The sequence below is a fragment of the Mixophyes fleayi genome, chromosome 9 (genome assembly GCF_038048845.1).
Source record: "Mixophyes fleayi isolate aMixFle1 chromosome 9, aMixFle1.hap1, whole genome shotgun sequence".
NCBI classification, from domain to species: Eukaryota; Metazoa; Chordata; class Amphibia; order Anura; family Limnodynastidae; genus Mixophyes; species Mixophyes fleayi.
This window is the reverse complement of record NC_134410.1, coordinates 125,871,056-125,892,554: the sequence shown is the minus strand read 5'-3', so window position 1 is coordinate 125,892,554 and position 21,499 is coordinate 125,871,056. Positions and strand designations below refer to the sequence as shown.

The following is a 21,499-nucleotide window of genomic DNA, read 5'->3' as shown; positions in this document are numbered from 1 at the left end:
ATGACGGTCTATAGGACAGTGTCAGGAATCACACAGTAACATGACAGTCTATAGGACAGTGTCAGGAATCACACAGTAACATGACGGTCTCTATACGACAGTGTCAGGAATCACACAGTAACATGACGGTCTCTATAGGGCAGTGTCAGGAATCACACAGTAACATGACGGTCTATATAGAGCAGTGTCAGGAATCACACAGTAACATGACAGTCTCTATAGGGCAGTGTCAGGAATCACACAGTAACATGATGGTCTATAGGACAGTGTCAGGAATCACACAGTAACATGACAGTGTCTATAGGGCAGTGTCAGGAATCACACAGTAACATGACGGTCTCTATAGGGCAGTGTCAGGAATCAGACAGTAACATGACGGTCTCTATAGGGCAGTGTCAGGAATCACACAGTAACATGATGGTCTATAGGACAGTGTCAGGAATCACACAGTAACATGACAGTCTATAGGGCAGTGTCAGGAATCACACAGTAACATGACAGTCTATAGGGCAGTGTCAGGAATCACACAGTAACATGACGGTCTCTATAGGGCAGTGTCAGGAATCACACAGTAACATGACAGTGTCTATAGGGCAGTGTCAGGAATCAGACAGTAACATGACGGTCTCTATAGGGCAGTGTTAGGAATCACACAGTAACATGTCTGTCTATAGGACAGTGTCAGGAATCACACAGTAACATGACGGTCTATAGGGCAGTGTCAGGAATCGCACAGTAACATGACGGTCTCTATAGGGCAGTGTCAGGAATCACACAGTAACATGACGGTCTCTATAGGGCAGTGTCAGGAATCACACAGTAACATGACGGTCTCTATAGGGCAGTGTCAGGAATCACACAGTAACATGACGGTCTATAGGGCAGTGTCAGGAATCACACAGTAACATGACGGTCTCTATAGGGCAGTGTCAGGAATCACACAGTAACATGACGGTCTCTATAGGGCAGTGTCAGGAATCACACAGTAACATGACGGTCTCTATAGGGCAGTGTCAGGAATCACACAGTAACATGACGGTCTCTATAGGGCAGTGTCAGGAATCACACAGTAACATGACGGTCTCTATAGGGCAGTGTCAGGAATCACACAGTAACATGACGGTCTATAGGGCAGTGTCAGGAATCACACAGTAACATGACAGTCTCTATAGGGCAGTGTCAGGAATCACACAGTAACATGACGGTCTCTATAGGGCAGTGTTAGGAATCACACAGTAACATGACTGTCTATAGGACAGTGTCAGGAATCACACAGTAACATGACGGTCTCTATAGGGCAGTGTCAGGAATCACACAGTAACATGACGGTCTCTATAGGGCAGTGTCAAGAATCACAGTAACATGACAGTCTATAGGACAGTGTCAGGAATCACACAGTAACATGACGGTCTCTATACGACAGTGTCAGGAATCACACAGTAACATGACGGTCTCTATAGGGCAGTGTCAGGAATCAGACAGTAACATGACGGTCTCTATAGGGCAGTGTCAGGAATCACACAGTAACATGATGGTCTATAGGACAGTGTCAGGAATCACACAGTAACATGACAGTGTCTATAGGGCAGTGTCAGGAATCACACAGTAACATGACGGTCTCTATAGGGCAGTGTCAGGAATCACACAGTAACATGATGGTCTATAGGACAGTGTCAGGAATCACACAGTAACATGACAGTCTATAGGGCAGTGTCAGGAATCACACAGTAACATGACAGTCTATAGGGCAGTGTCAGGAATCACACAGTAACATGACGGTCTCTATAGGGCAGTGTCAGGAATCACACAGTAACATGACGGTCTCTATAGGACAGTGTCAGGAATCACACAGTAACATGACGGTCTATAGGGCAGAGTCAGGAATCACACAGTAACATGACGGTCTCTATAGGGCAGTGTCAGGAATCGCACAGTAACATGACGGTCTCTATAGGGCAGTGTCAGGAATCACACAGTAACATGACAGTCTATAGGGCAGTGTCAGGAATCACACAGTAACATGACAGTCTCTATAGGGCAGTGTCAGGCATCACACAGTAACATGACGGTCTCTATAGGGCAGTGTCAGGAATCACACAGTAACATGACGGTCTCTATAGGGCAGTGTCAGGCATCACACAGTAACATGACGGTCTCTATAGGGCAGTGTCAGGCATCACACAGTAACATGACGGTCTCTATAGGGCAGTGTCAGGAATCACACAGTAACATGATGGTCTATAGGGCAGTGTCAGGAATCACACAGTAACATGACGGTCTCTATAGGGCAGTGTCAGGCATCACACAGTAACATGACGGTCTCTATAGGGCAGTGTCAGGAATCACACAGTAACATGATGGTCTATAGGGCAGTGTCAGGAATCACACAGTAACATGACGGTCTCTATAGGACAGTGTCAGGAATCACACAGTAACATGACAGTCTATAGGGCAGTGTCAGGAATCACACAGTAACATGACGGTCTCTATAGGACAGTGTCAGGAATCACACAGTAACATGACAGTCTCTATAGGGCAGTGTTAGGAATCACATAGTCTGGGGTGAGCGAGAAGCAACCTATGGAAAGTATAGGCTCGATCTCCATCACCCCAGAGAATGTGCAGAAATTAAGTTGTTTTTCTTGCAGAAAAGAGTTAGTGAATTGCACAGTCTCCACTGGGCGCAATATAATGCACGAATGCATCTATTCTGTAGAAGTTGTACAAAGAGGAAACAATTGTGCAGAAATTGGGGCGTGATGTCATAAATCAGCATTAGTAGCTTTGTAGGTGAGCCTGATTATCAGAAGACACACAGTAATACCCATGACCTCCCCGCATTGTGCACTCACTTCTCTGCATATGCCATGTGACCTCCCTGCATTGGTGTTTTGGACTTCTCAGTTTTCATGCATCAATTTGACAGATGCCTTACTTGATTATTTTGCGCTGTTTGTTTGTTCTACTATATAACTTTCAGTCTGTGTACATCACTCATCTCCTGATATACTCTGTGCTGCTGGGGACCCTGCTCCTTCCACTATATAACTCTCAGTCTGTGACTTCCTGCTGCCTCCATTCCCCTCCTCACATCATGTCACTGCCCCTGTCACATGCAGCCCTGTCCTCACTAACACATCACTCATCTCCTGATATACTCTGTGCTGCTGGGGGACCCTGCTCCATCCACTATATAACTCTCAGTCTGTGGCTTTCTGCTGCCTCCATTCCCCTCCTCACATCATGTCACTGCCCCTGTCACATGCAGCCCTGTCCTCACTAACACATCACTCATCTCCTGATATACTCTGTGCTGCTGGGGGTCCCTGCTCCATCCACTATATAACTCTCAGTCTGTGGCTTCCTGCTGCCTCCATTCCCCTCCTCACATCATGTCACTGCCCCTGTCACATGCAGCCCTGTCCACACATCACTCATCTCCTGATATACTCTGTGCTGCTGGGGGACCCTGCTCCTTCCACTATATAACTCTCAGTCTGTGGCTTCCTGCTGCCTCCATTCCCCTCCTCACATCATGTCACTGCCCCTGTCACATGCAGCCCTGTCCTCACTAACACATCACTCATCTCCTGATATACTCTGTGCTGCTGGGAGACCCTGCTCCTTCCACTATATAACTCTCAGTCTGTGACTTCCTGCTGCCTCCATTCCCCTCCTCACATCATGTCACTGCCCCTGTCACATGCAGCCCTGTCCTCACTAACACATCACTCATCTCCTGATATACTCTGTGCTGCTGGGGGACCCTGCTCCATCCACTATATAACTCTGTCTGTGGCTTCCTGCTGCCTCCATTCCCCTCCTCATCATGTCACTGCCCCTGTCACATGCAGCCCTGTCCTCACTAACACATCACTCATCTCCTGATATACTCTGTGCTGCTGGGGGTCCCTGCTCCATCCACTATATAACTCTCAGTCTGTGGCTTCCTGCTGCTTCCATTCCCCTCCACACATCATGTCACTACCCCTGTCACATGCAGCCCTGTCCTCACTAATACATCACTCATCTCCTGATATACTCTGTGCTGCTGGGGGTCCCTGCTCCATCCACTATATAACTCTCAGTCTGTGGCTTCCTGATGCCTCCATTCCCCTCCTCACATCATGTCACTGCCCCTGTCACATGCAGCCCTGTCCTCACTAACACATCACTCATCTCCTGATATACTATGTGCTGCTGGGAACCCTGCTCCTTCCACTATATAACTCTCAGTCTGTGGCTTCCTGCTGCCTCCATTCCTCTCCTTACATCATGTCACTGCCCCTGTCACATGCAGCCTTGTCCTCACTAACACATCACTCATCTCCTGATATACTCTGTGCTGCTGGGAGACCCTGCTCCTTCCACTATATAACTCTCAGTCTGTGGCTTCCTGCTGCCTCCATTCCCCTCCTCATTTGTAGAAAAGTAAAAAGCAAAATAATACGAAAGGGACAATAACAAAACAAATAAACCACAAAGCGAGGAAGAAAAATCTGACGAAATGTGGAAGTTACTGGTGCTTTATGCTGTTCATCTGTTTCCCTCCTTGCAGGAATGCATCTTGTCTGGGATCATGTCTGTCAATGGGAAGAAAGTGTTGCACATGGACAGGAACCCCTACTACGGCGGAGAGAGTTCATCAATCACCCCGTTAGAGGAGGTATAGTCCCCGTACAATATCATAATATAGATGAATATTAAGCTTTCATTGTGCATGTGTGTTTGTAGGGTTTATATACACAGATAAAGCAATACGGGCGATCCCGTAGGACTGTTATACTGAGTCTTATCACTGCTGATTGCTGCAGGCAACATTACAATTGATGCAAAGCAAATGCTGTTTATAATCTGTAGTATTTACCAGGTCTGTAGAGCTCGAGATCAACGCGTGACAGTAACTCTTGTGTTCAGCCCTTAGGCTTGAAAAACCCATAATTGTTCTACACAGGAGGATATATTTGTATTAATTTAATGTTCGTAAAATTAAAATCATCCTGGGCTAGGGCCTCTTTAAGGTTATTACTTATTATACACCGCCCACCCCGATGGAGAGAAAACAGATGCACGGATTTTTCAGAACAATCGTTGTCAAAAGAGCTAACGTTCAATAACTCTTCGCCCTGATTGTGCACAAAGACGTATTGAATTAATACCCTAATGATTAAGTAAAGTTCATGCAAGTGGGACCGATAAGTACAAAACACGTTAATGTTCATGAGAATTCTGGCACATCAATTAATTTGGAACCAAAGACATCACTTTGGTATCACTGGTGAAATTCTTATAATTATTGGTGCATCCCACAAAATGGCCGCCCCCGCAGTGTGCAGCTGATGGGTACACTTTATTACGTTTGTGAGTTTGTGCAGTCGCCCCCTCACCAAGGTCTGTGTGTTGTACCTACAGCTCTATAAAAGGTTTGAGATCCCAGATGGACCTGCGGAGAGTATGGGGAGAGGACGTGACTGGAACGTGGATCTAATCCCCAAATTCCTCATGGCTAACGGTAAGAATGTTTCTGTAATAGTTGCGCTATTTGTCGACTGTGGCCGTCGGGCTATTGTCGTCATCATCAGATGAAAATGTCACCATATTCATGAATGTGGCTGAAAATATCGAGAGCAGATATCAATTGGCTTATTTGTTATTAAAGGGAATCTTTCTAAAATAATTTATATGTAATACATCCCAATCGGGATGACATACTCTATTATATATACTTTCCAAGTACATTAAAAAATTCCCATAAAACTGAAAAAAAAAATTGTTTTGGGTGGAGTTTTAACACGTTAAAATAAAAACGGAGGTTATACTTACATTGTTTGTGCCGTTCACCTTATCTGCCAGGGTCCAAAATGGCTGTAACAATCCCTCGCTAGTCTCCTCTCTACTATTACCACTCGGCCTGCTGGGAGGTTGTCTTGTTCAGCTAGCGCATTTCAAGGTGCATTGTAAAACGTCACATCAAGTTACACCCTCCTAACACTTCAGTATCACCCCCTTTATTAATTTCAACTTTATAATTTTCCTTCTAAGACGCTGCTCGACTTATGGCTTAAATTAATAATAAGTGACAGTTTTGTGTGCTTGAATTGTTCTATTACATCGGTACGTCTAGAAATGTATTTTCCTTCACAACTGTAACCTGAAGGTTCTATAATGCGTCTTGCGACAAGACCTGGTACTATCTCAGAGGCAGGGGAGGATTCAGGTCTTTTGGCTGGGAAAAAAAATCTGTAAATTTCATTACTTTCGCTTAATTAAATAATCCCGTCCCGCAAAATCAAATCTTGTTTTTTGAAAGTTGATGTAAACCTTGGCGCACGCGCGTGCCTAGTCCGCATTCAGCATAAATCGGGAGTGTCCCGCCTAAATTAGGACAGTTGGGAGGTACGCCTTTATTCTGATGTCTAAGGATATCTCAGAGTTACCCGCAGAACCGAAAGCAAGGTTGGGAAACTGAAAAGATAAATACAGATTACAAAACATCCCCTATAGAAAACAGGAAGGAAAATCAGAAAACACCACAGAACTGGGAGAGGAAATCCCCAGATGGCAGCCAGGTGTCTGTCTAGCTGAAGTCTACAAAGACAGAATCAGGTCGGTTGCTATGGACAACACCGCCATTTTTACATAAATGTCCCTCCGTATCCTTATTGAGATATGGAGAGAAAATCTCTCTATAGAAGCTATATGACTGATGTGTGACAAGGAATCAGAAGTCCAGAAAGAGCTGGATTTCCCTTTTAAACTTCTAATGTTTCGGACATGATCAAAATTTCCCAACATTTAAATAAGCAGAGTCTGAACAAAATAGGGCCATCCCTGATACATTGAAACCACACCCTGATCCGCCTAACCACGCCCATATTCCGACAAAATTTTCTGCCTCAGTCACTGGTTCCTAGTGAAGGGATAGGCTGCATTCTCAGTGATGTCACTGGCTCCTAGTGACTGGATAGGCTGCATTCTCAGTGATGTCACTGGTTCCTAGTGACTGGATAGGCTGCATTCTCAGTGATGTCACTGGCTCCTAGTGACTGGATAGGCAGCATTCTCAGTGATGTCACTGGTTCCTAGTGACTGGATAGGCAGCATTCTCAGTGATGTCACTGGTTCCTAGTGAAGGGATAGGCTGCATTTTCAGTGATGTCACTGGTTTCTAGTGAAGGGATAGGCTGCATTCTCAGTGATGTCACTGGCTCCTAGTGACTGGATAGGCTGCATTCTCAGTGATGTCACTGGCTCCTAGTGACTGGATAGGCTGCATTCTCAGTGATGTCACTGGTTCCTAGTGACTGGATAGGCAGCATTCTCAGTGATGTCACTGGTTCCTAGTGACTGGATAGGCTGCATTCTCAGTGATGTCACTGGTTCCTAGTGACTGGATAGGCAGCATTCTCAGTGATGTCACTGGTTCCTAGTGAAGGGATAGGCTGCATTTTCAGTGATGTCACTGGTTTCTAGTGAAGGGATAGGCTGCATTTTCAGTGATGTCACTGGTTCCTAGTGAAGGGATAGGCTACATTCTCAGTGATGTCACTGGTTCCTAGTGACTGGATAGGCTGCATTCTCAGTGATGTCACTGGTTCCTAGTGAAGGGATAGGCTGCATTCTCAGTGATGTCACTGGTTACTAGTGACTGGATAGGCTGCATTCTCAGAGATTTCACTGGTTCCTAGTGACTGGATAGGCTGCACTCTCAGTGATGTCACTGGTTCCTAGTGACTGGATAGGCTGCATTCTCAGAGATTTCACTGGCTCCTAGTGACTGCATAGGCTGCATTCTCAGTGATGTCACTGGTTCCTAGTGAAGGGATAGGCTGCATTTTCAGTGATGTCACTGGCTCCTAGTGACTGGATAGGCTGCATTCTCGGTGATGTCACTGGCTCCTAGTGACTGGATAGGCTGCATTCTCAGAGATGACACTGGCTCCTAGTGACTGGATAGGCTGCATTCTCAGTGATGTCACTGGTTCCTAGTGAAGGGATAGGCTGCATTCTCAGTGATGTCACTGGCTCCTAGTGACTGGATAGGCTGCATTCTCAGAGATGACACTGGTTCCTAGTGAATGAATAGGCTGCATTCTCAGTGATGTCACTGGCTCCTAGTGACTGGATAGGCTGCATTCCCAGTGATGTCACTGGCTCCTAGTGACTGGATAGGCTGCATTCTCAGTGATGTCACTGGTTCCTAGTGAAGGGATAGGCTGCATTCTCAGTGATGTCACTGGTTCCTAGTGAATGAATAGGCTGCATTCTCAGTGATGTCACTGGCTCCTAGTGACTGGATAGGCTGCATTCTCAGTGATGTCACTGGCTCCTAATGACTGGATAGGCTACATTCTCAGAGATGACACTGGTTTCTAGTGAAGGGATAGGCTGCATTCTCAGTGATGTCACTGGTTGTTAGTGAATGAATAGGCTGCATTCTCAGTGATGTCACTGGCTCCTAGTGACTGGATAGGCTGCATTCTCAGTGATGTCACTGGCTCCTAGTGACTGGATAGGCTGCATTATCAGTGATGTCACTGGTTGTTAGTGAATGAATAGGCTGCATTCTCAGTGATGTCACTGGCTCCTAGTGACTGGATAGGCTGCATTCTCAGTGATGTCACTGGCTCCTTATGACTGGATAGGCTACATTCTCAGTGATGTCACTGGCTCCTAGTGACTGGATAGGCTGCATTCTCAGAGATGTCACTGGCTCCTAGTGACTGGATAGGCTGCATTCTCAGTGATGTCACTGGCTCCTAGTGACTGCATAGGCTGCATTCTCAGTGATGTCACTGGTTCATAGTGAAGGGATAGGCTGCATTCTCAGTGATGTCACTGGTTCCTAGTGAAGGGATAGGCTGCATTCTCAGTGATGTCACTGGTTCCTAGTGACTGGATAGGCTGCAGTCTTAGTGATGTCACTGGTTCCTAGTGAAGGGATAGGCTGCATTCTCAGTGATGTCACTGGCTCCTAGTGACTGGATAGGCTGCAGTCTTAGTGATGTCACTGGTTCCTAGTGAAGGGATAGGCTGCATTCTCAGTGATGTCACTGGCTCCTAGTGACTGGATAGGCTGCATTCTCAGTGATGTCACTGGCTCCTAGTGATTGGATAGGCTGCATTCTCAGTGATGTCACTGGTTCCTAGTGAATGGATAGGCTGCACTCTCAGTGATGTCACTGGTTCCTAGTGACTGGATAGGCAGCATTCTCAGTGATGTCACTGGTTCCTAGTGACTGGATAGGCTGCACTCTCAGTGATGTCACTGGTTCCTAGTGACTGGATAGGCTGCATTCTCAGAGATTTCACTGGCTCCTAGTGACTGCATAGGCTGCATTCTCAGTGATGTCACTGGTTCCTAGTGAAGGGATAGGCTGCATTTTCAGTGATGTCACTGGCTCCTAGTGACTGGATAGGCTGCATTCTCGGTGATGTCACTGGCTCCTAGTGACTGGATAGGCTGCATTCTCAGAGATGACACTGGCTCCTAGTGACTGGATAGGCTGCATTCTCAGTGATGTCACTGGTTCCTAGTGAAGGGATAGGCTGCATTCTCAGTGATGTCACTGGCTCCTAGTGACTGGATAGGCTGCATTCTCAGAGATGACACTGGTTCCTAGTGAATGAATAGGCTGCATTCTCAGTGATGTCACTGGCTCCTAGTGACTGGATAGGCTGCATTCCCAGTGATGTCACTGGCTCCTAGTGACTGGATAGGCTGCATTCTCAGTGATGTCACTGGTTCCTAGTGAAGGGATAGGCTGCATTCTCAGTGATGTCACTGGTTCCTAGTGAATGAATAGGCTGCATTCTCAGTGATGTCACTGGCTCCTAGTGACTGGATAGGCTGCATTCTCAGTGATGTCACTGGCTCCTAATGACTGGATAGGCTACATTCTCAGAGATGACACTGGTTTCTAGTGAAGGGATAGGCTGCATTCTCAGTGATGTCACTGGTTGTTAGTGAATGAATAGGCTGCATTCTCAGTGATGTCACTGGCTCCTAGTGACTGGATAGGCTGCATTCTCAGTGATGTCACTGGCTCCTAGTGACTGGATAGGCTGCATTATCAGTGATGTCACTGGTTGTTAGTGAATGAATAGGCTGCATTCTCAGTGATGTCACTGGCTCCTAGTGACTGGATAGGCTGCATTCTCAGTGATGTCACTGGCTCCTTATGACTGGATAGGCTACATTCTCAGTGATGTCACTGGCTCCTAGTGACTGAATAGGCTGCATTCTCAGAGATGTCACTGGCTCCTAGTGACTGGATAGGCTGCATTCTCAGTGATGTCACTGGCTCCTAGTGACTGCATAGGCTGCATTCTCAGTGATGTCACTGGTTCATAGTGAAGGGATAGGCTGCATTCTCAGTGATGTCACTGGTTCCTAGTGAAGGGATAGGCTGCATTCTCAGTGATGTCACTGGTTCCTAGTGACTGGATAGGCTGCAGTCTTAGTGATGTCACTGGTTCCTAGTGAAGGGATAGGCTGCATTCTCAGTGATGTCACTGGCTCCTAGTGACTGGATAGGCTGCAGTCTTAGTGATGTCACTGGTTCCTATTGAAGGGATAGGCTGCATTCTCAGTGATGTCACTGGCTCCTAGTGACTGGATAGGCTGCATTCTCAGTGATGTCACTGGCTCCTAGTGATTGGATAGGCTGCATTCTCAGTGATGTCACTGGTTCCTAGTGAATGGATAGGCTGCACTCTCAGTGATGTCATAATTTCGACAGAAACTCTGTACTCACTGGGCATCCTTGGTGTCACTAGATTTCCATGAAAGCACATATGTTTGCTGAACAGAATGCCGGCATATGTGGAGAAGGAGAAGTTCACCATCTCTACCGAGTTTTTCAGAGCAAGAACACTTTCATTGTGTGGGGTGAGATTATTGTAATAAGACAAAGAAGGAGAGTAGGCCTGCAATTCATTACACTCTGAGTAGACCATCTAAGTTCCCCAGTGCACAACCAAGGGACTGTAAGCTACGTACGGATCCAGTTCTGACCTTTGACCCAGCACAGACGGTCGGTGTTTACTGCGTCCAGCTGCTTCCTGCATCTTCCTGAACTGGAGGAAACTCATTTAATAGAACAGCAACTTCCATGCAGTGTATAGAGGAAAGGACCCAAGGTACAGAGGAAACTGTGAATGGCTTTGTCCCTTGATCACGGAGAAGTGGAGCAGTCGGGGCAGAGACACTTTAAAGGCAGAAACCAATTTATTTTCTCATAAGTGATTATGCTATGTAGTAAAATCTAAATATCACTAAAATAATGTACTAAAACGTGGGATGGGGGTAGATACTGTAACTACAGTGAGGAGTACTAAAAGCTTCATAGATTGGAGTGGAGACTGGACATTCTTCTCGGGCGCTCCACACAAGGTGGAGCTTTTCAAACCCGCCAAACGACCAGATACTTCCATCACCTTGGACACGGCAGAACTTTTTTAATGACATTTTACCCAAGCGCCTTACGCGCATATGTGGATGTAAACCTGTGTAGTGTAATATAAATGGAATGTATGGCAGAGAGGGACCTTCGTCATCAGCAGCTGAAGACCAGATGTTAGCTCTGTAGGACTCGATTCATCCATAGCTCTGTAATAAAGCTCTATTGAAGATTTATGATGAGCGCATAATACAGTCAAGGGCACGATTCAGTGCTAAACGGCTTCAGGTAATGGGGCAGAGTGTTTCCGTTGACCCCCCCTACACTTCCTATCGCTCCCGTGTGGCTGCGGCTCATTTCAGGAGAAGTTACCCAAATGCGGTCAAGCTCTTTAACAAAAGGAAATTAACATATTTTTCACTTCAGATAAGGCTCCCCCCATAGCTGATTTAGGCTGTGACCCCTGGGGTGATGACACTTTCATTTGCACAAATGTTGCGGCATCCCACCTTCCAAACTGCAATGCCCGCGGCTATCAGATGCGCTCGGCGTGGTCCTGAACTTACGTATGCGCAGACCTATAAAATTAGGCGCAGCTGAGTGTATGCAGGTGCGCTGCGCTGATTAAATCTTCTTTTCTTCACTGGTATGCATCATAAACACCGTCCTAGTGCTCGCACAGATTATTATCCGCTACGGACTTTTCCTGGCTAGCATACGGCTCCCTGTGATTAGATCTTATTACTATTCATGAGCCTGTTAACACAGCTCTTTGCAGGTACATTGAGCTGTAATAGACACCTTATACTGATGGTTTCTTGAACTTTGTTCCAGTAATGTTGATAAAACATTTTTTTGATGCTGCGATTCTTTAGGCTTTTAATTTGGCTTTTGTACTGCTAAGTAAGTACAAGAGTGATGTCCTTACCAGTTGCCGATTCTGTAAGTCAGACTGTGCAGGTGGAGCAGGCGTTGTTGTAGCAGTTTGCTCACTAAATTGAAAGGAGTTTGTCATACCTTTAAAATTGGTGTAACGGCGATATTTGCATTGTGGTTCAGAATGTGCACTAAACACTGCTCCGCCTGTATACAGTGTCTCTGTATGTTCCTCTACCTGCTATACTAACCCCGACCTGTCTTCCCTTGTAATTTCTAGGCCAGTTGGTGAAAATGCTGCTGTACACCGAGGTCACCCGCTACCTGGACTTCAAAGTGGTAGAAGGAAGCTTTGTCTACAAAGGAGGGAAGATCTACAAAGTGCCGTCTACCGAGACAGAGGCTTTGGCCTCCAGTAAGTGAACCTCCTGGACTCCTAAATGATATGCTGTAGTAAAAATATTAACAACACTTTGCTTTGGGCCACATCACCTATTTTCTTTTTGCACCAGTTTTTCTGTGTAACGGGTTCACATTTTAAATTGATGGACTTTCACCGTCTCTCCACGTTTCCTGAACTCATTACCTCTTCCCTGCAGACCTCATGGGCATGTTCGAGAAACGACGTTTCCGCAAGTTTCTGGTCTTTGTGGCCAATTTCGATGAGAACGACCCGAAGACGTTCGAAGGGGTGGATCCCAAGAGCACCAACATGCGAGATGTATACAAGAAATTCGACTTAGGGCAAGATGTCATTGACTTCACCGGTCATGCTTTGGCCCTTTACAGAACCGATGAGTAAGTGGAAAGTACACCAAGTACTTTGTACGTTGAAAGCTTAATAAAAAGGGGGTGTTGCACGTGTGTGGGAACGGACAAGAAGACAGGCGGAAAGAGGCCCAATCTAAGGGGAAAGACCAGGCTGAGACAAGAGGGCGAATGTAGGCAGTGAGAGACTGGCAGGCTTTGACCGACAATTGGCTTTTTAAGGATAGTGGAAGCTGGTAGAGAGTGTGCTTGGGAAGTGTATTCCATAGGTGTGGTGCAGCACAGGAGAAGTATGGGAAGTGGGAGTGGGGTGTGGTTATTGGAAGTCGAAATCAATCACTGGCTGAATGGAGAGGACGAAAGAAGAGGTTGGAGATGTAGGTCGGTGAGGAGTGGCTGAGGGCTTCATAGGTTTTTGGATCGTTCAATAATCAAAGAGGAGTGCGTCTCGACTTTTCGGACCGGAGGTGTGGTTATGGCTATATGGGACTGTGGCTGGATTTGGGGGATATGCTTGTAGTTTAAATCATTACATATTATACTGTGTTATTTCAGGTATCTGGATCAACCATGTCTGGAAACCATCAATCGCATCAAGCTGTACAGCGAGTCTCTGGCAAGATACGGGAAGAGCCCGTACCTGTACCCTCTGTACGGCCTGGGGGAACTGCCACAAGGATTTGCCAGGTGAAGGAATCTCACATTTACTGCTAATAGTGGAAGAAACCCACTGTCCATATTTTATGGGATTTCTACGTCCATATGGTATATCCGTAAAGGACAAGGTCCCCATAGACTAATGTATAGGTAATGGATAGGTTATCTAATTATAGACACTCAGTAACAAGGCCACTTTTTGTGGTTGGGAGATGAGAAATGTAATCGCTATCTTCAGAAAGGATTCTTTACAGTAAGAGCAGTGAGTCTTAAATAATCAGGCATTCATAGTCAAAATAAAATCTCGTAATTTGCACCTTTTCCTAAATAAACGATTTAGTCTAAGTTGTACCTTGACACATTTGATGCTGGGTTACACAGAGCTCAACTAAACTATTTAAATAGCAAATACATTTTCCGAGTTCTTCACTGTAAATGCAGTATCACACAATGTTATATAGATACAGCTATGTTTGAAAGCGTCTTCTTTTCTTCTCTTCCCTCTGTACAGGCTTAGCGCTATTTACGGTGGGACATACATGTTAAACAAGAGTGTAGATGAGATTGTAATTGAGAAAGGAAAAGTGGTTGGAGTAAAGTCAGAGGGAGAGGTAAGTTTGTAAGCAGTGTTTTGTTGGTGTGGGTGGATATTGAATTTTGGCTTCAGAACAGTGTCTGGGCGCCCGGCGGGCCCCCGAGCAGTGCCTGGATGCCCGGCGGACCCCTGAGCAGTGCCACAATGTCTTCTGATTACCAGAATAGTGGAACTGAGCAAATGAATGCTGACTTGATTTCTTTGTTAAACATCTCCACTACTGATGCTTCGAACCAAGACCTAACCCTCATTGTCTGACCCTGATCAGGTGGCGCGTTGCAAGCAGCTCATCTGTGACCCCAGCTATATCCCCGAACGAGTGCACAAGGCCGGTCAGGTGATCCGTCTCATCTGCATCTTGTCACATCCCATCAAGAACACCAATGATGCCAACTCTTGCCAAATTATCATTCCACAGAACCAGGTCAACAGGAAATCAGGTGAGATGGGGGGAAAGGGTGTAAGTGAAGAAGGATGGGAAGGTTATAGGAGATTTTAATAGCTTGTCTGCAGAAGAGGCTGAAGATTGTGACCAAAACTGGAAGGGGAACCGTTAATGGTCTTCTGAAAAGTTAATCCTGTCCTTATCCCCTGTTTCAGATATCTACGTCTGCATGATTTCATACGCGCACAACGTTGCCGCACAAGGAAAGTATATCGCCATCGTCAGCACCACGGTGGAGACGTCCGAGCCTGAGAAAGAGATTGAGCCGGCGCTGGAGCTTCTGGACCCTATAGACCAGAAGTGAGACTCTGTGTGGTGATGATGGGGATAATGGTGGTGATGATTACTCAACACTGTCTACGGAGGGGATATTGATAGAAATAAATAACATACAATGATATGACAGAGAAGGTAAAGATGGCCAAAGGAGCTTACAATCTGAGAGGTGTTAGCGGAATAACAGTTGTAGCTGGTGTTAGAGAAGGAGCACGTTTATACTATAAGGTGGAAGCATCATCCCCCGCCAATATTATCGGGCCCAATATGTTTACATTGGTCTGTAATGTACCATAAAAGTAAGCGTGAATAATGATCTTAATAGCCAGTGATCGGTGCACAGAACAGACCACAGAGCTCTTGCACTAGATCAGCCAAAGCTCATTAATGGTTGTATAAGGCGGTTTACTGCAAACTTACAACTTTGCTCTGTTGGTGAGTGAGCCCCTCGTTCTTTAAAGTAAGTAGAGTGTCAGTATGTAGGGATAATGAGCCTGATTCATTAGTGATCTTATCTGCCGTTTTTTGCTTATCTTAAGCAAATCCACTCTGTGCATGCTCGGAAAAGAGAGATAAGCAAAATTCACTGCGTAAGTGAAGAATTTCATAAGTTAAGATGAAAATCCATCTTAACTTCACTCTTATCTCCCTGTTTCTTCTTAAAAATAAGCATGTTAACTTTTGCACAAGATAAGATCACTAATGAATCAGGCCCTATGTTCTTACAATAGTGTAATATAGTGTCCCTATAACAGTTCAACAAAACTCTGTTCCTGAAGATAGTTTCTTCCATTCTCTCTTTTACTCTTGTCTGGAATGAAATCTGACAATGATGAACGTTTTCTCTCTACAGATTTGTGGCGATCAGTGACCTGTACGAACCAACTGAGGACGGCACAGAAAGCCAGGTAATCAGATGCCCCCGAAACAGCCTAATAATAATAATAGTCACACAGATATTATTCATTAGGAGGATTTCATTTCATTTTAAAACACAAATTTTGTGAAATATAGTTATGAGTAAATTATCATCCATTGACTTCATTGGAACAGCAACTCTAGTGGTCAATTCCTCACAATTATCATGGAAGATGGTAGAATACTTGATCGGCTTTACAGAATAATACTTTTGAACAAAGCAACCCCCTTTCACCATCACTGAGACTCCCAGGATGAAGCCTCTTCATTCACTAATGTCTAGTGACATCATCATCACAAATATCTAGTGACATCATCATCACAAATATCTAGTGACATCATCATCACAAATATCTAGTGACATCATCATCATCACAAATATCAAATGACATCATCATCACTAAGATCTAGGGAGAAAACTGGGTTGCAGTCAATCATACTGTTAGGAACCAGTAATACGATGGTGTCAACCATTATCAGTAACAGAGTATTGACAGAAGAGAGACACAAACAGGTTCTTGCTTGTACAGCCAGTAAAACCAGTTTGTAAATGGAAAATACTGTATAACCGAAGTATAACGGCCGCTTAAGTAAATAGCGTTGGAAAGATTTTTAAACGTTTCCTTGTAACGACTGGTGGAAATTTTACTTTCCGAAAGTAGAGCGCTGACGAAATGCTGCATTGCTCTCCGTATCGAAACGCAAGAGCTGTTCACACAAAGGTCCGCGCTAAACGAGAGTCAGAGGAAAAGTCAGAAAGTGACATGCAGGAAAGGTGTAAACATTTGTATAACACATTCTTCCGAACAAGCCCAGAGAGAGGTCCTTGGTTGTCTGACGCAACTGACCATCTGCTCTTCCACTTTCAGGTGTTCTGCTCATGCTCTTACGATGCCACCACACACTTCGAGACCACGTGCAACGACATCAAGGATATCTACAAGAGAATGACCGGAACAGACTTTGACTTCGAGAACATGAAGCGCAAGCAGAATGACGTTTATGGGGAAGAAGACCAGTGAATGTGGGGGTGTTGGATGTGGAGGGGGGAGGGGGCTAGCAGTAAGGTGCAACTGAAATACAACTAGGGTTTTTTCTTTTGAAAGGAGGTGCAGTTGAAACGTTTAGAGCGAGCATGCGTGTGGGATCATGTCATGTGATGACGTTGGGAATGGAGGTTGTCTAGGATAGGATGTGGGAACAAATAGCTAAAGCTTCCATTCTACTTTTGTCCTTCATGATTCCATGTTAACTTTTTAAGCCTTGGGCTAACACTGTGGTGGAGCTTCAACCTCTAGATGTTGTGGAGTCCAGTTCTCAAAGTATCTCAGCTGTAAAAACAGCCAAATATTTGTTGATAAAAAGTTTACATTATTAGTACGGTTTGCCCGGGCATTCCCCATCTCAACACCGAGCAGGAACATGTATTGATAAGGCATTTACTGATTGTTTTGTCATTTAATCTTCTATCTATTCATCTACTATTGTTCAGGGGAGCTTTGGAAAATAGATACATGTCTTCTTTAGTGATGGGCATGGTCTTAAATCAGAAACCATCATGATAGTTTTCTTTGTCAGGAATGTAATTATCTTCTAAATGTTTAGCACCCACAATCACTGTTAGGCTCATTAGAATTTATACATAATTTCATAGAAGTCAACGAAAGATGGAAATTGGGCATTTTCCCAAGTGACATGATGTTCTTACACTAAGCTTTGTAATACAGAGGTCCAGTTGGCTTTAAAGGTTTCATAGCTAGCTGGTTCCATGTTATGTTGAAGTCTTAAAACCAGTTGGCTTTAAAGGTTCCATAGCTAGCTGGTTCCATGTTCTATCAAGGTCTTAAACCCAGTTGGCTTTGAAGGCTCCATAGCTAGCTGGTTCCATGTTATGTTGAAGTCTTAAAACCAGTTGGCTTTGAAGGTTCCATAGCTAGCTGGTTCTGTGTTCTATCGAGCGAGGTCTTAACCCCAGTTGGCTTTGAAGGCTCCATAGTTAGCTGGTTCCATGTTATGTTGAGGTCTTAGACCCAGTTGGCTTTGAAGGTTCCATAGCTAGCTGGTTCCATGTTCTATCGAGGTCTTAAAACCAGTTGGCTTTGAAGGCTCCATAGCTAGCTGGTTCCATGTTCTATCGAGGTCTTAAAACCAGTTGGCTTTGAAGGCTCCATAGCTAGCTGGTTCCATATTCTATTGAGGTCTTAAAAGCAGTTGGCTTTAAAGTTCCATGCCAGCTCGCTCCATGTCACTCGAGTCCTACAGAGAAATCACTCTTTGCAGGGCTTCCATAATTATGAGATCGAATACAAAGATACTCTAGACATGTTGTTTTTTTTTTTGTTTTTTGTTTTTTTTTCAATCAACATGTATTTTTTAGGAAAATAACCATTTTGATTTTAAGGATTCCAGTAGCAAAAACTGAGATTGCCCTTGGAAAACTCGGACACATGGGAGCTCCATGCATTTAAAACATGGCACCATCTCCCCATGACCTACTGTTGACATGTTCCTCTTAAAGGTCCAGCTGCCAGAGTACTTTTATTATTTGAAGGCTCTAAAGCTGGGTTTATATTTCATGTAGAGTGCCTTCAGCAGAAACTCCTATAGAAAGTTTTATAGAGGGTTGTGTTTAGTACCTATAGCTCCTCCAAAGAAAGGTCCCATCTCCAAGCCTTTAGTTAATTAGTTATGGTCCTAAGGATGTCCTAGGGTATCATAGTTTGTTATATGTCATATTAAAGCCCATGTTAGAAGTTGCTTGTATTCTAAGCTTCTGAAGGTTAGCTAGCTCCACATACTTCACATGGAGGTCCCCATGGGCTTACACAGGTACAAGTGTTTTATATCAAAAGTTTTTCAACTAATCCAAGCGTTACCCGACTGGTTTAGAGATTTGAGAAGTCATCTCCTTTACTACAACACAACTGTGTTGCCTCCATCTCAAGTGTTTCTCTTAAGAAGTGGCTTAAAAAGTTACCTTAGACTTATTATTTCCCTAATCTAATTTATTTAACTTATTAGTGAACAGGTCTTAAGCCATGAACTTCAAAAAATATGGGTTTTACGGGCAAATACACTAAAATAAAAAAAATAGCCTTTTAGGTTCCTAGTAGGCCAGTATACTGATTCTGGAGTGAAGCCAGAGCTTAATCCTATGGGATGGGAGTTGTACTCTACTCCATAGGTGCATTATGGGGCGAACGTTCCTGGAAGCCTATCGAACAAAACTGTCGTCATAGAGACGGCCATTTTATGGACTGAACCGGTTCTCATTGAGAATGGGCCTCGGTGATATCATTGGTTTGTAGTACATTGATAGGCTGCAGTCTCATGAACACTAAACACACAAAATGGCCTCCACTGTGCCTCAGTAAACTGACTGGATCCCAGTGATCATTGGTTCAGCCACAAAATGGCTGCCTATACTACTCTGATTTACTTCTGTAATTACAGGAACGGCCTCAGTACATCCATCGTGGCTTTGCTTACAACACTACATGAGACAAGTTTTGGGGAAAACCTTCAACACTATTGAAAATAGAACTTAAGAGAAGGCTGTGTTGGTTTTTTTTTTTTATTGATGTGTATTTCCTTTCAAAAGTAGGGACAATGCAGAGAAATGATCCGTTCCAGGAATGAGACATTGCCTTTTAGTTTAATCCCACAGAGATTAGATCCAGCTCAGTGATTATTCCTGTACTTAAAATATCTCTACAAAATGCTCCTTTGAATTTGTGATCCTATTACAGGTGATCCAAAGGAGATTACTATATAGAGGATGGATACTTTCACTTTGGTCATATATAAATATATATATACATATTGTCTACTCTGGTGCCTGATGCCATACCGTATGTATCCTGTGTTGGCCATCATTGTATATGGACTTTTTTCTCCATTGTAGTCAGGGTTTCTCAGCCTGTGTAACACGTACCCCCAGGAGTACCTCAAATACTGTCTCGGGGGCACTTCAGTTTAACATAGCTCAAAATAACAGATTAGACATTTGGTACTTTGTATTCTATGAAAAACAAAAGGTTCTTCGGTAAACATTTAACACCATAATGGTGTTTTTGATATTCATTTACAAAATAAAGGGGTGTCTTCGGAGAATGTAAGGAGTACTTAATAAGAAAAAGGTTGAGGAACCCTGCCAGACAGCCTGGATCTCTTTTCGTTTGGTGGGCACCACAGTCTATGGATCTTTTCTCTCCTGTGGTGGTCAATGTAGCACATGGATCGTGTCCCACAGAGGTTCGACGTAGAGTATGGATCTTGTCCCATATGGTGTTCACTCTAGAGTTCGGCTCTCGTCTTTCGTGATGGTCAGCGTAGACTATGGACTTTGTCTCTTGTGGTCACTGTTGAGTATGAATGTCGTCTCTGGTAGTGATCATTGTAGAGTATGGACCTTAGCATTTGTGGTGGTCACCATATAGATTATGGATCCTGTTTTGTGTGGTGGGCTTCTTCCAGATACAGCTAATTCCATTTTGCAGTCTGTATTATTTCTTTTTGAACCTTTTGGTTTTTTTTTTACCCTCAAACTATGTATCAGCTTCTTTGCATTGTCTGCCCCTTATAAAAAGATCTTCTTACTAGTAGATATATTATTAATTTACTGTGTTTGACAAAAACAATATCAAGTAAAAATGTTGTGGAAAATCTGTGTCCCGTTTTCTATTAGAGTGATTTCGTCTTTAAAAACAACACTTCTTAAGTTTGTACATAATACTGAATATGTTATAAAATGGAAAAAAAAACACAACACAAATATTTCAATGGTACTTCTCAGAGTCAGGAAAATAATTGGTCTAGCCATTCAGTCGCTTGCTGTATTACAATGACCTTGTAGACCAAAGAGCAACTCTTATGCTAGAGAAACGACTTCCGTGATTCCCAGAAGTCACTTCTTCCGAATAGGAGTTGCCTATTTGCATATTATTATTAGAGTGTAGCTTACAACTCTCCAATACTGGCTGTTCATCTGTTGTGAAGCTTTAAGTCACCAGCATCGGGCAAAATCTGGATCTTGGACTAAACAACTGTTTTCTGCACAGTAATGAGTACCTCATGCAGTTATGGTCATAAGCATCAGAAAATTTTGTGTAGGCACCTGTTGCACTAGGAAAAATATTGGGCAACGGTTGTACAGTCTCCGTATTGGTACATGTATAAAGCAGTGCAAATTTTTACTTTTTATTTTGTCACTCAGTGACATCATTGTGGGCTAGTACTTTTATGTACGAATTACTTTCAGTCGTGCATCCTTATACATCCTAAAAAGATACCAAGAGGGACTGACCAGACACCAGCTAACCAGAAACCTCTTGAGATTTGGCTGAAATATTCATTACACCCATCAAAATCTATCAATTTTGTTCACCAAACTTTGCCATTACAACTACATATACAATTTGTGCATGGAACAGGACAAAATAAAAATTAGTTTTCACTTCAGAATTTAAATTTTGACTTTACTTTTAGTTCACCCTTCATGTAGACTTTCCATGATTTACAGTCTACAGATGGAGCGCTAAAGAGATTGTCTGTATATACCAT

The 21,499-nt window shown here is 44.0% G+C and overlaps 1 protein-coding gene across 1 annotated transcript in view; it reads left to right on the top strand.

Moving 5' to 3' along the window:
* GDI1 (GDP dissociation inhibitor 1) overlaps positions 1-20,602 on the top strand; it is a 32,596-nt gene extending 11,994 nt beyond the window's left edge. The window contains exons 2-11 of the mRNA XM_075185629.1: positions 4,559-4,666; positions 5,413-5,512; positions 12,559-12,693; positions 12,878-13,076; positions 13,602-13,733; positions 14,215-14,314; positions 14,567-14,738; positions 14,899-15,043; positions 15,873-15,927; positions 16,807-20,602. Coding sequence (XP_075041730.1) covers positions 4,559-4,666; positions 5,413-5,512; positions 12,559-12,693; positions 12,878-13,076; positions 13,602-13,733; positions 14,215-14,314; positions 14,567-14,738; positions 14,899-15,043; positions 15,873-15,927; positions 16,807-16,959 — 1,299 coding nt within the window. The 3' untranslated portion in view covers positions 16,960-20,602. The remainder of the gene's footprint in view (positions 1-4,558; positions 4,667-5,412; positions 5,513-12,558; positions 12,694-12,877; positions 13,077-13,601; positions 13,734-14,214; positions 14,315-14,566; positions 14,739-14,898; positions 15,044-15,872; positions 15,928-16,806) is intronic.
* The last annotated feature ends 897 nt before the right edge of the window (positions 20,603-21,499 follow it).